This window comes from Scleropages formosus, chromosome 4, assembly GCF_900964775.1.
Source record: "Scleropages formosus chromosome 4, fSclFor1.1, whole genome shotgun sequence".
Lineage (NCBI taxonomy): Eukaryota > Metazoa > Chordata > Actinopteri > Osteoglossiformes > Osteoglossidae > Scleropages > Scleropages formosus.
The window spans coordinates 12,569,201-12,587,207 of record NC_041809.1 but is presented as its reverse complement, the minus strand read 5'-3'; the positions used below and the strand labels follow the sequence as shown (position 1 = coordinate 12,587,207).

General features: G+C 39.1%; 1 protein-coding gene across 1 annotated transcript; it reads left to right on the top strand.

Annotated features, from left to right (window-relative positions):
* The first annotated feature begins 3,529 nt into the window (after nucleotides 1-3,529).
* On the top strand, nucleotides 3,530-17,903 carry LOC108932907 (receptor expression-enhancing protein 3-like). The gene is made up of 8 exons (XM_018749622.2): nucleotides 3,530-3,834; nucleotides 9,141-9,213; nucleotides 10,612-10,688; nucleotides 10,927-11,047; nucleotides 11,449-11,562; nucleotides 12,958-13,102; nucleotides 16,835-16,971; nucleotides 17,341-17,903. The coding sequence occupies exons 1-8, from the start codon at nucleotides 3,803-3,805 to the stop codon at nucleotides 17,410-17,412; spliced, it is 771 nt and encodes a 256-aa protein (XP_018605138.1). The 5' UTR covers nucleotides 3,530-3,802; the 3' UTR covers nucleotides 17,413-17,903.
* Nucleotides 17,904-18,007: the final 104 nt, after the last annotated feature.

Genomic DNA, 18,007 nt, shown 5'->3' with positions numbered 1-18,007 from the left:
CAGGGCTGGTGTTCAATTCGGACAAGTGCTTCATAAAGCAGAGACGAATTGCATTCTTCGGGAATGTTTACAGCGAAGATGGAATCTCACCAGACCCAGATAAGGTAAAAGATATAAAAAACATGCCTAGCCCACAGGACAAGGAAGATCAACGCTTTCTAGGACTACTGACATACATGGGTTCCTTCATACCAAACTTGAGCCAGAAATCTGCAAGCCTGCATGAGTTACTGAAAAAGAAAACGCCATACGACTGGTCGGAAGACCACCAACAAGCCTACGATATGCTCAAAGATGCAATATCAGAGCATTCCAGTATGGCATACTTTGACACCACGACTTCAGTAACATTTGAAGTTGACGCCTCGCTGAAAGGACTGGGTGCGGCACTCCTACAAAATGGGCGCCCAGTGGCATTCGCGTCAAAGACCCTAACTCCTACTCAAGCTAATTATAGCAACATCGAACGGGAAATGCTTGCACTTGTGCATGGAATAGAGAGGTTCCATACTTACCTATATGGCCGGCATTTCTACATCAACACAGATCATAAGCCCTTGGAGATGATCTGCAAGAAACCAATAATAACAGCCCCACCAAGACTGCAGCACATGCTCCTCCGAATCCAAGGATATGACTTCACTGTCACATATAAGCCAAGGCATCTAATGGTTCTGACCGACATGCTATCACAACTGCCAAACCCAGAGGACAACACCGCTGTGGAGGTGGAACCAACTGTCCACGCAATCACCTTTGACCTCATAAACTTCAGCCTCGTGAAACAAAACGAGTTGAAGGTCGAGACTCGACAGTGCCCCGTCCTCAATGCACTTGCTGAGGTGGTGTACCAGGGATGGCCCGAGAAACTCACAGAGCTACCCAGTGATCTGCGAATATTCTGGCCATATCGAGACACAATCGGCATCAATGATGGCATCCTCTTTAAAGGAAAGCAAGTCATCATTCCAGAAAGAATGAGGCATGACATCCTTACACAGCTTCACAGGAGCCATCTTGGTATCGAGAAGACAAGACTGCTTGCAAGGGATTCTGTCTACTGGCCGAACATGAACAAGGATATAGAGAGGACTGTAAAGGCATGTCGATTCTGTCAAGAGGATCAAGACCAAAACAGAAAAGAGCCAATGATCGAGAACGAGGTGCCACTGAAGGCATGGGAGACTATTGGGATGGACCTCTTTGAGATTAAAGGAAGGCAGTTCACCATCATCACGGATTGTTACTCAAAGTATCCATTCGTAAAGGAACTACAAAGTCCAGAACGGTTTTATTGAGCGCCAAGTCCAAATTGTGAAATCATGCATTAAAAAGTGCATAAAAGTCAGAGAAAGCATATCACAGGCTCTTCTCAACATTCGTGCCACTCCAGTTGACAATAAACTCCCGTCCCCTGCAGAAATGCTGTTTGGCAGAACTATTGCCACCCTTCTGCCATCACGAAAAGGAGACGCGGATGACAATGTCAAACACAGGCTCATGCAGAGAAACGAGACGATGAAGCACCAGTATGATGCCCATGCCAGGAAAGATCCATTTCCACCACTGTACCAAGGTCAAGAAGTGAGGGTCCTGGACGATTCTACGAAAACCTGGACTCCAGGGAAAGTCATAACTCAATTCCCGGAACCAAGGTCATATGTTGTTGAGACTTCCAGGGGCGCGTCCCTAAGGAGAAACAGGAGACACTTGAGAGAAGCGCGCCCACCACCAAGTTCAACCACATCGCAAAGTGACACACCCCAGATCACTGATGATACCACGCAAGAGTGCCCGGTTACCAAAACCGAGGTGGGAAATCACCCTGATGTGATCCGTACACGATCTGGCCGTACCGTTAAGAAACCAGACAGATATCAATAAAGGAAAAGAACACAACACGATGAAGAGAACATCTCAACGCGAGTAAGACGGTCTGCCCCTAGGTAACTTTACTGATAATTTTGCGGCGCGCAGCGCCGTGGGTTTGGATGGGGCGAAGAAGGACAGGGAGGCAGCGTTCATAACGAACGGTTTATTTGAACACCAACACAAAGGGAATAATGCTCTCGGTCCGAGGACCCCTTTTCCTCCAAGACTTGCGCTTACAGCCAGCCTGCTTTAGCGCCCCTAAACTCTCTTTAACACAGTGGCAGCCAGTCAACCCACCATTTCCCCCCGACGTAACCCCAGCGGTTACGGACATTATTTACAGATTTCCCATAATGCAACTATTTACATTAAAGCAGTAACGTGGGTCGTTACAATTTCTTAGAATATTTCTGTTCCATTGTGAAGACGTAAAAGGGCACAAACTCTTGCTGTCTTACGTTATGTATATTAGTTATGTTTACACTTTTCATTTAACACTGTAACTTGGGGGGGGAGTAAGCTTGTATATTCCTTTTGGGAAAGCATCGTTATGTTGAGGGATATTATTGATGGGTCTTGCAGTTGTATATTCCAATTGAAAGATCTTTTCAAAGTTTGTAAGTAACTTTGTCTAATGTGATATTTGTTTTCATTGTATAATGAGGGGGATGTAGTGGGAAGTTCTTCTTTTATATTGCCTCGTTCTGGTATAATAAAAAACCAACATGGCGGCACCTGCATAATAAAGCAGTATTAAAGAAATGTCTGTGTCGGAGCTTAAATATGAAGCGTCTTATAACCCCAAGAACACTACAGTATGCTATTCCACCCACCGTCAAGGATCTGTGCTGCATCAGTTTAGTTTTTTTAATATATTGCAAGTATTTATGTGGCTTGTGTTTTGCTGCTGTAACATAATTATTTCCCTTGTGGCATCAATAAAGTATATCTATCTATCTATCTAGCATAGTGGCTACAACTACTGCCTTTATAACTCAATATATTCGTCAGAACACCCAGCTGATCACTGATGTTCACGCTTTGCTGAATTAGCCTGGTAGTGTGGTGGTCACAGCTGCTACCTTCTTTGGACGCTCACTTTTTGACTTCTAAAAACATGAACGTTTTAAACATATTTAAAAGTCTTTATATTAGTTTAATCGATAGTATTTTTATGAAAATAGTGAAAATCTACATTTTCTACTTAAACTATTGGAATAAAGTTATTTAATATTACACACAACTGAATCTAAACTATTTAAAAACTACATTTCCTTCGGTTGGACAACGAAAAAGTATGTTGTATGTAATGTGAAATTTTGGCTGTCCGTAAACTTAAACAATGTAAACATTTTATAGACAGTTTGGTAAAGATGGGACATCAGAATTTTGATAGATATTTTACTTCCAGTTAAAATTTCTCTGCTGTTTCGCGGATTCAATATGTTTACGGCCAATCAAGATCGAAGGGCGGGGAATTCTTGTTTAGATCAGTTTGGTTTCCAGGGCAATCGGAATTGCATTTGATAGACATAATTTCTGACCAATCAAGACTAGGAGAGCCGAGAACTATTGTTTGATTGGTGTTCTGCTGCCAGGGTAGGCGGGGGATTGTTTTTGTGCCGACAGCTATGGTTTGTGTTGGATTGATGCAGAGAAGGGTCAGCAGTGTTGGAGGCGGTGTTTAGGAGCACGAGATCGTTTAGTTTAGTGTGGCAAAACACCTTGGCACGGTCACAGTGCAGAGAGAGGAACTTCCATTCACCGGGGCCTATTTGAAATCCTTCGAAAAAAATCTGCGGAACTGTCTTGTATGGATTCGAGTAGCTGTTCGTGATGTCTCTCTAGTTGTTCCTCTTTACTCTAGTTTTACTGTCTGTTCTGCGTGGCCCGGGCGGGCTGGCTCTCCTAGTCTACAGCTGATCCCAAGATGGTGTCCTGGATGATCTCCAGAGCCGTCGTGTAAGTGGAGCTACAGCATTTTCACGAGAACTTGCAAGCAAGGACTACCAGCAGCTGTCGAATTTTATTCACAGTGTTTGTTTTCATAATTCATAACCACGCTAGGCTAACGCTAACTAGTCCCAACCGTGCAGGAGGCAAGGAGGTATCATTATCACAGTTAGTTTCCTAGGCTATGGAGCCTTTCGTTCTAGTAGTATCGGTACACACTCCTCTGCTTAAATGCCTGGTCTGATTTTAAAATTCTTACGCTCTACAAGCGTCTCAGTCACTCACTCACTTCTTCTACCACGCACCGCGTTGAACGACTAACATCACCATGTGGGCTCTACCGAAAAACTTTTTGAAATGTTACGGATTCGCCCGTGACACTGACTGACAGCCTGTGTGTGTGGACTGGGAAAAAGGCGGAGGACACAGTTTGGTGACGGGTAAATATAATTGTCAGCTTGTAATAACTGTAACCTTAATATTGAGTGATCTAGGCTACAGTCCTCAAACACAACAAATGATCGCTTGCATTTTTAAATCCATTTAGGTGTTTTTAAAAAAAGTTGTTAACCTGATACTAGAGGGAGCTGGTAGCGTAGTGGTTTGTCTGAGCTGCTGCCTAAATTTGGACTCAAGCAGGTCACAGGTTAAAAACCCACCTAATCCTAACCTGTATAGTACACTTTTTTTTTTTTTTTGACATTGACTGTTAAAATTGTTTAAAGCTTAAAAAACTTATTAAACAAACTAAATAGCTGTTCCAGTTTTGGATATTACATAAAATATCCAAACTTTTTCTTCTTTTCAATATGATGTTGATTCGAAACTGTTATCTGAAAGCCACGCTAAACAAGAGCTCTCATGTAAATAAGTAAAACATGGGTTAATGGATTCAATACTTTGAATTGTGTTTAAAAAAACACAAGTTACCGTGTGCACTAAAATGCAATAAAAGTGTTTTGCTCAGTGTCTCTGCCATTGGCCTTGCACAGCCTGTTGTGCACCCTATAATACAAGTGAATGCAGAATTGGGACCCTTGTTGGGTTTGAGGGAGTTGGTCATCAGGTATGAGGGCATTGCTCTGGCATAGCTCAAGGGCTTTTTTTCTTGTTGCTTTTCTTGGGAAATTGCTATGTTCATTGTCAGAACAAACAAAGGCAGTGATTTACATTTGATTAAGGATGGTATGTTGGCAACAGACTCTGTGTATACATGTGGAAGCAGGAATGAACAGTGCGCTGAAATACAACTTGTACCTAAATTATAGACATAAATGCTCCAGTGACGTGTTTATTCATAAAGACGTGTTGCTGCGGATAACGAGTTAGGTAACCAACCTGGTATTTAGATTAGCGTTTTTGAGGCATAATGTTTTTTGATTTATATTTGAACAACTAGCATGGTTAAACTAACTAAACAGGGCCCCTGTGTGGTTAAGGTCATGTGTTTGAGCTCCAGGTTGGGAGTGTCTGTTGTACCGTTAAGTCCTTGATCTGCATTGTTCCAGTTAAGTTCTTAGCGTTATAAATGGGTCATTTTTCCAAAGTATAACTCGCTTTTCATTTGCGAACATGTGACTCTCACTTCCCATCCATAACAATACCATCAAAAGTAATAATACAGTGTGTGCTTTCAGCAGCATAGTTTCACAAGCTTTACAAAGGTAACTTGGTTTGAAAATGTGAAAAAGGAATTGTGAATTAATTAATGGTTGTAATGTAGCTAGGTGTCTGAAAGTTCAGTGTAAACCCAGCATGTGGAACGTGTTAAATTTTTCAGGTTAAGAACACAGTGTCCTGGTTTAAATGCAGTAGTAAGAACTAAGTTAAAATGCAAGCAGAAAGGTTTAGCCTGGTCATTACTTCGAAGGTATGCAAAAGAGGACTGTGACCTCTGCAGGACTGAACGCCAGGCAGTGAGATGTGATTATGGTGTAACTGTCTCTGTCAGTCAGACCAACTGCTTTCTTTTTCTGGCGTATAATTATTTTATTAACATTAGCTTTTCAGAGCTATTCTCATACAGAATATGGGAGAAGCAGCAATGGAATGCTCTCCAGTGCTGAAAGCAGGTTAATGTTGCCAGACAAGGAGACAAGATAAATCTGTGATGTAAACAGCGCTTTCAGTGCTGTTTTGCACATGCGACTCAGAGTGCAACTCCCATAAACATCAGTTCTTTTCTTTTTGCTGCATGATCAACATAGAGCTTTTACTTCCAGAGGCCTAGCAAAATAGGACATTTTCAAGCCCCACCCACCAAACATGTGGTGGTATTTAAAAACACAATGACCTCTGTATGTTGCATTAAGAGTCATTATTGTAGTATGTACAGTTTAGGGGATACACCTGTCCACTAGAGGAGGCAAAAATTAGTAGCTGGCTGTCCAGATGAAATAGCATGTGACAAGAGTAACTGTTTGAGGGCTTCACGTACCACCCATTGTCATAACATTTGTCCTGATCTCAGCCATTTGAACTTTGCCTCATTTTACAGTTACACAGTCACCCTTTGTAAGGCCTGTGATGAAGACAAGCTACCACTGTGTAGCTGGAACAATGTACAGCATCATCCGTGTTTTTAATGGGTTCCCATTGGTCCCTAACATCTCACCATTCAGAATGTTGTGATTGAATTTGTCTGGATTGTATTAATGTACAGGCATGGTACAACCACACACATTTGTTGTGTATGTGTTTGAGCGTGTCTGACCCGTGTCTTGCGTAATTTACCAGTCTTATTGCAGGAGGTTCCATTGTAATGTATTGTACGATGCAGTACCAGTCAAAAGTACCCGGGAAATAATTGTGTGTAACAAATTTGACAGCAGAGTCAAAGCAGCCCAATTGTCCGTACAGCTGTGGGAATTTACCCGTGAGAGCTGAGACAAGTTGTCAGCTGATTTGTCTTGTTAACAAATCCCTCTTAAATAAGTTTCCGGTAGTTGAACTCACACCTGGCTTGCACTGTATTCCACAGAATCTGCATGAAACAGTATTTATTGAAGGATATGTGGGAATTCATAAGAGTATTGCACTGTAATTTGCAGAGAGAATAATGAATTCCTAACCACCATTTTAATCACAACTGCAAAAGTAGTACATAAATACTGTATGTGTACATAATGCTATGATGTAATCTTTGTCCATTTACTTCTGTTGTGTAGTTAACACCCTTATTTTATTTAATATTTTCATTCTAAACTGTAAAGCAAACAGCTTAAGACATATACAGTAGCAAAAAGTATGTGAACCCTTTGGAATTAGTTGGTTTTCTGCATTAATTGGTCATACAATGTCATCTTGAATTCACAAGTATAGATAAACACAATGTGCTTACGCTAACAACACACAAACAACTACCTTTCATTGCTTTATTGAACACTTCCCATTAAACATTCGTAGTGCTGTGGAAAAAGTGAACACTTGGATTTAGTAGCTAGTTGATCCTCCTTGGGCAGCAATAACCTCAACCAAGCATTTCTGGTAGCTGCAGATTAAACCTGCACAATGTTCGGGAGGAAATTTGGACCACTATTCCTTACAGAACTGCTTTAACTCAGCCATATTCTTAAGATGTCTTCTGTGAAAAGCTCTCTTGAGGTCTTTTCACAGCATCTCTGGGCTTTGACTGGGCCACTCCAAAAGGCAGATTTTCTTTTTTTTTTTTTTTGAAGCCATTCTGTAGTGGATTTACTTCGATGTTTAGCATCATTGTCCTTGCTGCATCGCCCAACTTCTACTGAGCTTAAGCTGGTGCACAGCCACCCTGGTATTATCCTGTAGGATATGTTGAGAAACCTGGGAATGAATTTTTTCCTTAATGATGGCAAGTGGTGCTGGCTCCGAAGCAGCAAAGCAGCCCCAAATCATGATGCTCCCTCTGCTGTACTTAACTGTTGGGATGATGTTTTCATGTTGGTATGTGGTGCCCTTTTTACGTCATACATAGTGCTGCTTGTCCTTCCCAAACTGCTCAGCCTTAGTTTCATCAGTCCATAAAACATTTTCCCAGTAGCGTTGTGGAGTGTCAAGGCAGCCTTTGGCAAACATCAGGCACGCAGCAATGTTTTTTTTTTTTTTGGAAAGCAGCAGCTTTCTTCGTGGTGTCCTGCCGTGGACACTATGCCTGTTCAATGTTTTCCGTATAGTAGACTTATGAATAGAGATGTTAACAAGTTCCAATGGTTTCTTCAAGTCTTTAGCTGTCACTCTAGGGTTCTTTTTTTTTTACCTTATTGAAAATTGTGCGGTATGCCCTTTGAGTCATCTTGACTGGACGGTCACTTCTAGAGAGAGTACTCACAGTACTAGATTGTCTCCATTTATAGACAATTTGTCTAACAGTGGACAGATGAATATCTAAGCTGTTTGAGATAACTTTGTAACCCACATACACACACATTGACTGAAGCCGCTTGTCCCAAGTAGCATCGTGGCAAGCCAGGGCCTAACCTGGCAGCACAAGGCTGGAGGGGGAGGGGACACACCCAGGATGGGACGCCAGTCCATTGCAAGGCACCCCAAGCGGGACTTGAACCCCAGATATTTACATTTACTCACTTAGCAGATGCTTTTCTCCAAAGCAGCTTACAATGGATACTATGTAGTGTTACTAGCCCACACACCTTATTCTCTAAGGTGACTTACACTGTTAGACACACTACTTACACTGGGTCACTCATCCCTACATCAGTGACCAGACCCACCAGAGAGCAGGACCCGGCCAAACCCGCTGCACCACCACACCCCAACTTTGTAACCCTTTCCATCTTTATGCAACAATTCTTGATCGCAGGTCTTCTGAGAGCTTTTTGCAAGGCATGGTTCACATCAACAGATGCTTTTTGTGAATAGCAAACTCAAAATGTTTGAGTACTTTTTATAAGTCAAGTTGCTCTAAACTATACCTCCAATTTCGTTTCATTAAATGGACACCAGGTTTGCGAATTTCCAGTTCTAACTAGGTTTTGTTGAAGTCATTAGCCTAGGGTTTCACATACTTTTTCCAACCTATACTATGAATATTGAATGATGTCTTCAATATTTACAAGAACAATACAATAATTTTTGTGTTGTTGGTTAAAATGGATTGTGTTTGTTGATTACTGTAACTTCGATGAACATCGAACCATATTTTAAGACAAATTTATACATGAATGCAGTAATTTTCAAAGGGTTCACAGTTTTTCTTGCCACTGTAGCTTTATTACTGCTTCATGTTGATGTGTTTCAGAAACCTTGTATTCACTTTGTGTCCAGTTTTTTTAAGGAATGTGTTAATCTGAATTCTTTTTTTTAACTTCCGTTCACAGGCTCGTCTTTGGAACGTTATATCCGGCATACTACTCGTACAAAGCAGTCAAAACCAAGAATGTAAAAGAATATGTAAGTATGTGTACATCAGTGGTTTTCAAGCGCTTTAGCTGTTAACAAGGGCAAAAGAAGCTTTGCTTAAAGTAACATCATATATAATGTATTTTGTACAGTAGTTTATTAAGATGTATGATGTGTGAGGAAATGTCAGTTCACCTGAGTAGCTATAATGACACAACTAACTGCTTTACTAGCTTTTAAAATATTCTTTTTAAATGTTATTACTGGTTGTATTTTATTCTGTTTATTTATATCAGGTTCTAGATTTTTTACTCCTTTTTAATCATGTGGCAAAATTGCAACTTTTAATTGGCTATATTCTACATATTTACCTTAATTCATAAAATGATTTTATGAACATTTAGAGTGATGCTTTGTAAATGCAGGCTTTGTTTTTTATTGCCATCTGAGGATTGCATAGTACAGCATGTTTTTCTGCAGTCCAGTCAGAAGCACGCTGACTCTGTACTTAATGTGCAGTTAGCGTTTATCTCAGAACAGGTGCTTGAGTTTATTCAGCATTCGTATACACTGTTAACGTAGAATGTCCGGAAATTGAACTGTCTGCAGCAGCAGTGGTTAACACTGGATGTTAAGGGTAGAAATGTGTCCTCAGCTTTTAAGTACTTTTTTGAATCAATGATTTGGATAGCATGTCACTGCAACTGGCATTTCAGGAGTAAATTAGTTGCTAAGTGTAACAGAATTGGAAATGACCGATTAACATTTAGCAAAAAGCTTCTCTCCAAATTGAGATACTATATTAACTAGTATTTAGCTGAAATCCTTATCTAAGGAGACATTGACTCCTAGAGAAACACTAAATTATTTTCCATACAGTCATTCACCATCTAAACAGCAGAGGAACTGTAACACATTATTGGTATTAACGTTATTTGTAAACACTGTTTTTTTGTAAGTCCAATGTTAGGGGCAGGGATTTTGTAATGGGGATGTTGTAAACTCCATGCCAGAGTGAGCCAGATTCAAACCCATGTCATAACCTGCAGTCCAAGAACTGTGAGGCACCAGTGCCACCTGCTAAGCCACCTTGCTGACCCATCACATAAGTTCTTAAAAACCTTGTTGAGTCTAGTTCTTCATGACCAGGATCATCCACTGTTATGTAAATGAATGGGTAGCATTTGTAGTCAACAGAATCCAACTTTCCCTCCTCCACTGCCCTAGAACTTCTGTGTGAAACTGCAGGATGAAGCAGCTCCACACTGGAACATTTCCAATGAGGAAATGTTGTCATCTCAAGGGTGGTTGTGACCCGTTATCTTTTTTTTTTTTTTTTATGTTCCACCCTTTTCCTTCTTTGTTTCATGTGGGTCTCCTTATATTGTGTTCACTGGGAACATTTTCATCAACCTCTGTAACTTCCTGTCACTGTTTTGGTGCCTCTAGGTACGCTGGATGATGTATTGGATTGTTTTTGCACTCTACACAGCAGTTGAAAGTGTGACTGACCTCTCACTGTCCTGGTAAGATAGATACAGCATGATTCTACAGGCTTAGCAACTACGCTAAAATTCTTGCAAACTTCATTGTACTTGTTTGTGCTTGCCTGAAAGAGACTAAAATGCAATTAAGCAAACAAATTAGTTTTTTCCCGACTTAAATAGAATGTGGACACAGCTGGGATTTCACTGAATTCTTTTTTAAACATTCAGGAATGGTTTGTTATATCTTCTGATTAATCAATTTTCAACTCTTCTCAAGGTTTCCTCTCTATTATGAAATAAAAATTGCCTTTGTGATTTGGCTGCTGTCTCCATATACAAGAGGTGCTAGTTTGATCTACAGGAAATTTTTGCATCCTCTACTTTCTTCTAAAGAAAGGGTATGATATTCCAGTTTTGATACATAATTTTTCTTTTTTCAGCACAGTGACTTTAGACACCAAAGCTTTATCATTCTCCTTTTATTGTGCAAGATATAGTGCTGAATTTAATCATTTTAGATCTAACAATTATATTAGTTTTAACTTCTTTAAAATTTAAATGGAAAGGTTTTTTGCAAAAATGTTCAGTCTTTGATGAATTAATTCTCTTAGGATTTGCATCAAGCTCTATACAATGAAACTCATGTAAAAACCACAAATAAAATTTGGAGGAATTTCCTTTCTTGTAGATGTTTGTGTTAATGAACCAGTGTTATCTGACTATAAATACTTTTTCTTCTTTATAAGAATTTTAATTGTGCGAATGCAAGTATTAATCTTCTTTTTACTCCCTGTCCAAGGAAATTGATGACTACATTGTTCAGGCCAAAGAGCGCAGTTATGAAACCATGGTGAACTTCGGCAAGCAAAGTCTGACAATAGCTGCAACGGCAGCTGTCTCTGCAGCTGTCAAGGCAAGTGCTGCTTCGACTGCATCTTGGTGCTCCACCTTCAGTCGTGGAGCAAACTCCTTCAGTTCAAGAGATTTCTGTTTAAGAATAAGCCAATGCCAAACCACTGGTTTTAAGGAAAATATTCTGTTTTTGATTCCCTTATTCATTATTACCCCTTGGCTGGCTTATCAAGGCAAATATAAACAGTATTCCTGCATCAGTTTCCATTAAAACAGGATGTTCGCTGTGCTTTCAAAAGCCTTTCTCTTTTTTTCTTGTCTTACTTTGATGTTCCTTAACTGTCTCACTCTTTCTTCCATCCTGTATTGGAAAACAGTCTCATAGGAACAGTGCGTCAGTTCCTTCCACCCAAGGTGAGGTCATGACATTAAGGAAATGCAGCATGAAGAAATGCCATATTCAAGTTACATTTTTTCCTTTTTTGTCACAGGATACGGTTATTTTTTTGCACATTAGTGGTAATGGCTTTCATCCTCATTGATCAAATAAGCTAATTGTGGATGTTTTTTGGCTAACAAATACCTCATTGTCTGGTCCCCTATGTTTTATATATTGAGAAGCTGTACATTCAGAAAAACTTTGTTGTTTGCATTGTGTAACACAAATGAAATACAGTTCTTCGGAGCTGGAGCCAATTATGCTGCCATTGATGATACTTCTGCAGTAATTTACATTTATTCATTTAGCTGACTCTTCTCTCCAAACTGACTTACAGTAATTCTCTGATGCTTTAGTTGTAACATACAGATATAGTTTTCCCCAGTTGGAGAAGTTTTTAAATGTCAGAAAATTGACGACTGCCAAATTTCCAGGACATGCAACTGCTTGTCATTGAGTTAATACAGACTGAACAGCTTTGGACATGTCAAATACATCATCAGAACAATTTTGAATGTTTTCTTCCAGATCTCCCACCTTTGTATATAAGCATTTCATATTATACAGAATATGGGTTTTGACCTGTGTTACCATTAGTTAACTTCTGTAAATTTTTTCTTAAAAGCATTGATGTTTAAATGTGACCATCAGAAGGTTAGCACAGCTTTACTCATTTAGTTGCATGGTTTTTGTACCGCATACCATGTAAATAAATGGAGTAAGATACATAACTTCTGTTGTATACTGATTTTGCATGTTGTTTTCTTTAAATACTTTGTTGCTTGTTCTCCATACTTTTATTGTTGGGAGGGCTTACTCTATGAACTTTTTTTAATACCTTTTTACTCCTCCTCAAGTTTTTTTTTTTTTTTTTTTAGTATATATATATGTGTGTGTGTGTGTGTGTGTGTGTGTATATATAATATGTATGTGTGTGTATGTATATTATATATATACACACACATAGATAAATACATACACCGTATATGGGTGATGTGTGTGCTCCTGTTTCCGCAGGGCCAAGGAGCCATCACTGAACGGTTGAGGAGTTTCAGTGTGCACGACCTGACTCAGATTCCAGGCGACGATACCAGCAGTCAGCTGTACCCTGGCTTCTCTGTTTCCAACAGAAAAGATAAGAATCTGGGCATCGAGGGATCTGGTGAGCTTACTCCCCTTTAAAAGAAAATAAAAATGTCATCTGGAAATAGTTTTATGTAAAAGGGTTTTAATGTACTTCATTTTTCAGTGTCCTTGCTTGTAGCATTTTAGTGGTATAAAGATACATTATGTGATAACAAACTGTTTTGGATGGAAGCACAGTAATCTTAGAATTTCCACAGCTAATTTGTTACTGCATAGACAGTGTGCATATTATGTCAGTGAAATCAAAGAAATAAAATTTCTTTCTTATAAAAGGTCTGTTTATTTTTAGCAAGCTAGCTTTGATTGTGCACTTGCATAGTAAAATAATTTTAGTGTAAAACAAAGACTGCTATTCTTGGAAATGCAGTATCCCTCACCTCATAACAGTAATGTGCTCCTGAAAAGCACTTTGTAAGGTAAATTTTCATGAACTGAAAAGGTAATTACCATTAGTTTCAATGGTAAACATTTTTGTGTGTGTGTGTGTGTGTGTGTGTGTGTGTGTGTGTGTGTGTGTGTGTGTGTGTGAATCCTAAAATTGACAACCCATTTATACTTAACTGGCCAAATCCAATTAAAATGGGCTCAATTACTTCAAAAGTTAAGTTTTTATAATAAAACATAAGGCAGTTTACCTTCATTAATTACTCTATAATACACTGTTTACATACATGCTAACAATCCATACATTTCATTCATTTAGCAGGCAATCTTGTCCAAAGCATCTTACAATGTTAAGCTGCATACAATGATTTATGCAGCAGTGTAATTTTTACTGGAGCAGTTAAGGTTAAGTACCTTACTCAACTACTACAGCAGGAGGTGGAATTTGAATTGGACTCCTTAGACTCCAAAGATGGTGACTCTCACCACTATGTGAACGGCTGTCCTACATACATGTTATGCTCAATGTTTATATATTATTTTAACATTTAATGCAAAAGACATAACAGTAAAAACAAAAAATCAATGCAAATGAATTTGCACTCGCCAAACAAGTTGATATAATTATAATAGTCCAAACAGGGCCTGTAATTACCAAGATTATAGCAAGCAAAACTAGTGAACGAGGAGTACTGGAGTTTTAGAATGTAGTGGCACATGAGCCAAACTGCAAAGAAGACTGCATGGTGACTTGAGTCTCATGTTGCTTAGCAGGCAAGTGTTGTGTACAATCCAAAATCATTCCTTGTAAATGAGTATAAATATCTTGTGAGCAAGAGTAAGTGGCCAGATCTTATCACTTTCTTGTGCTCGAAAGTGACTAATAAATAGCGTCACTTTCGAGCACAAGAAAGTGATAAGATCTGGCAGTTCTCCATGATGTACATTGAAGCACTGCATGAAAACAGTGTATAACACTTTGCAAGTTGTAAAGAACAGTTTAAAAAAAAAAAAAAAAAAAGGGGGAGAGCTTCTAATTGCATTAGATATAAAGTGTAAGGCTGATGAAGTTATGAAGAAAAAGTTGTGTAACTGCTAGTTTTGCACTTTAAAGTTACTAAAGATGTTAAAATTATAAATGATATTCATTATCGGAAAATGTCCAGTGCAGTCAGGGTACATGCTGGAGGAGACATCAGTCCATCGTGGGGTCCGTTCTTTCAGACATACAGACACATCATGGGCAATTTAGAGTGACCTGTTTACATCGTACAGATGCCTTTGGACTGGGGGAGGAAACCTTTGCAAACACGGGTAGAACATAGAATCGCTATACAGAGTTAGTCAGATTCAAACCTACATTCAAATCCAAAGCCCAGGTGCTACTGAAGTGCTACCTGCTGTGTCAGCATGCAGCCCCAGTTGACTAAATAAATAAGAATTCCTTTTTAACCACTCATTTAACATTTATTTTTGCTAAAATGCTGTGGAAAACTACAGGCTAAATCAGTCCTGGGGCAATTACTGCAGATAGAGTACTTTCCTTGGACTAGTAGTTGGGATGGGAAACTTGCTGCCACTTGTCCTGGTCAGGCTCTGTGCCACAACTTTGCCTCCCACTTCTAACCCAGTCTTGGGTGTACTCTCAAGCCTTTTTCCCCCCTTCAGCAAATCACTGCTGTCTCATCCAAGTGTCACATATTCACACTTCCCACAGGGTTCCCAGCTTACTTCATGCGTCATGGGCTTGACCATTACATTTAGCTATCTTTAGCCCTGTGGTTTGTGGTCTCTGTCACTACACTTGGAGAGCTGATAATTTGAGAGAGGAAGGTGACAGGGCAACTGGACTGTGTCGTTTTCTGTGTTTGTTTTCTAGACTGAGGTCCAATGGCTTTTTCATTTGTTCTGTTTTACCAGGCTGTACTGTTCCATTTACAGTTTTGAATTTGGCAGGTGCTTCTCTTCAAAACAACATACAATTCAAACAAATGTGCGTTTTACATCAGGCAAAAAAAGCAGTTTTTTTTGATGGCACTGTTTCCTTAGCACTTTTACTCAAGTAGCCCTGTTAGAGTAGTGACAGAAAAATACATAAACATGTGAAGGTGATTTCCCCCCCCCCCCAACATTTAACTTGTTCCAGAGTTTAATTTTCAGTGATGGGAATACAGTAGGGCCTAATACCTTCTCTCTACTTTTGTTTGAGGTTATTTAATTTGAATGAATGTAATCTCTTTAGTTTGATCTGCAGGTTTTTACATTTTAATATATGAATTCAGGGGGGTGCGGTGGTGTAGTGGGTTGAACCACAGTCCTGTTCTCCGGTGGGTCTGGGGTTCGAGTCCCGCTTGGGGTCCCTTGCGACGGACTGGCGTCCCGTCCTGGGTGTGTCCCCTCCCCCTCTGGCCTTACGCCCTGTGTTGCCGGGTAGGCTCCGGTTCCCTGTGACCCCGTATGGGACAGGCGGTTCTGAAAATGTGTGTGTGTGTGTGTGTGTGTGTGTGTGTGTATGAATTCAATACAGCTTCAGTTCCAGCTTTAGATCTGTTAACACTCAAATGCATCATTTAATAAAATTGGTTCCGAACCAGACATCTCAAGTGAACAAAACTAGGAACAGTGCAGCACACTGCAGACATGTGCAATGCAAGCATCCTGCCTGGATTAAATATAAATTTCTCATCTAATTCATGACAGGTGCCCCTTGTCACCAGAATGAGGGAATCAATCACAGTAACAGTAGATTCCCATTTTAATGCTAAAAACACAAGTGGAGGACTGAGTAAGTTGTCAACAGAGATTCAACATTGATTTGATGGTACTTAACCAGCAACCACCACCACCTTTCTTTCACCATGAAAAATTGCATTTTGAATTTAGATGAATTTTTTGCTTGCATAATATTGGTTGGGATTGCTTGACATGGGTCTCTACAGCACATGCTAAGAAAGTAGTTAGGCTAAACTAGGTTTAAAGGAGACCAAACTTTGGTAACCTCTAACATAAGACATGCAAGAGGTGATAACATCAGTTTGTGTTTATTACATTCACTACTATTTTTTTAGCTGATGTCTTTGTCCAAGATGACTTATAAAACTTCATATATCATCTAGACTGGTCTATCTATTTATAGAGTGGGGATTTTTCTGGAGTAGTTCATTGTAATGATTTTTTCTCAAGGGTGCTAGAGTAGGGATTTGATTTAAAACGTATTCAAGGTGATGGCTATAACCACCGTGTCACCTGAAGCTCCTTGTTGCGGCTCTTTTACCTGTAGCAAGTCCTTAATGTGTACAGTTGCACTTTTTGCCAGACTTTTTATAACCCAGACTTATAAAATCTCTCTGTGGCTGATTTCCAGAATATTACTCATATGAACGAGACAACAGACCCGAAGATGATGGTGAAGCCTTCTTCTCCGAGGAAGAGACTATATCCCAGCATGGTTTGAGGAGATCTCAGAGTGTCAAAAGTTCAAGGCCAAAATTGCGCAAAGAGGTGAGCTGGATGAAATTTTGAAAAGGAATGAGCATTTTTTTTCTGCACGTTCTATTAGAGAACACTGGTTTTCAGAATCTTTTGGATAGTTGTCATCATAAGTCTGGATAATTTTTTTTTAATTACTTGTTAAAATGAACTACTGAATCTCAAAATTTAAATAATAAAATTGCTTTAAAGACAGATAAATTGATATATGTTATTATATTTGGATATTTGTCCTTTTAAAAATGTGTGATCAAGTCCAATATGTTGTTACATTATTTTTATACCTAACAAGATCATTTCCGACATAACGTCTTAGAGTTTGCATAAAAAGGAATTTGCAGGAAAGGAGTTTGCTAAATGATACACATTTCTATTACACAGCCTCGGTATGGATCTCTGAAACTTAAAACAAAGCGAAGACCTGCACTGAACTCCGCCAACTATGAAATGTGACAGGTGAAATGAGGACCTCACTACTGATATTAAAATGTACTTAAAAATAGTACGTTTACAAATATTCTTATTTCGTAATGGTTGCGGTGTCTAGTTTTATTAAAAAATGAGTTTTAAAAATAACACACTTTTTAATTGTCTGTGTTATGGTGTATCAAAGTGCTGCATTTGCTGTTCAGACTGGTTTTTCGGTTCTGCACATCCAGTCTGTTCCTGAAATCCAAATAAGACTGCTTGCTTGACTTTTTCCGTTATTACTATTATTATTTTACAATTTCCTACATTTCTCTATCGATTTTTTTGTTTGATTCTCGCAATGTGTTTTTGTGTAGATTTATAAATATTATGTTGTATTTCCTACTTTAATTAAGAATGTATAACATCACTCCAAAGCACAATAACCCAAAATAGCCTTCATTGTTAATGAGGAAAAATACCAACAATAATATTCAAGTTGTTGAAAAAGTTGTGCTGGCTCAAATTTTAGTTGGTTTCCTTGGATGTAACTGGCTTAACCCATGTTTCATGTAAACATGTATATTTTGCACATTTTTGTTTAATTCTCTCATTGTGTAAGCCTGTAGTGCGTTATTTT

Coding starts and splice junctions, on each gene's coding strand:
- LOC108932907 (XM_018749622.2), top strand. CDS start 3,803: ATGGTGTCCTGGATGATCTCCAGAGCCGTCGT. Junction 3,835..9,140: donor ATGATCTCCAGAGCCGTCGT/GTAAGTGGAGCT, acceptor TTCCGTTCACAG/GCTCGTCTTTGGAACGTTAT. Junction 11,048..11,448: donor TACTTTCTTCTAAAGAAAGG/GTATGATATTCC, acceptor TCCCTGTCCAAG/GAAATTGATGACTACATTGT.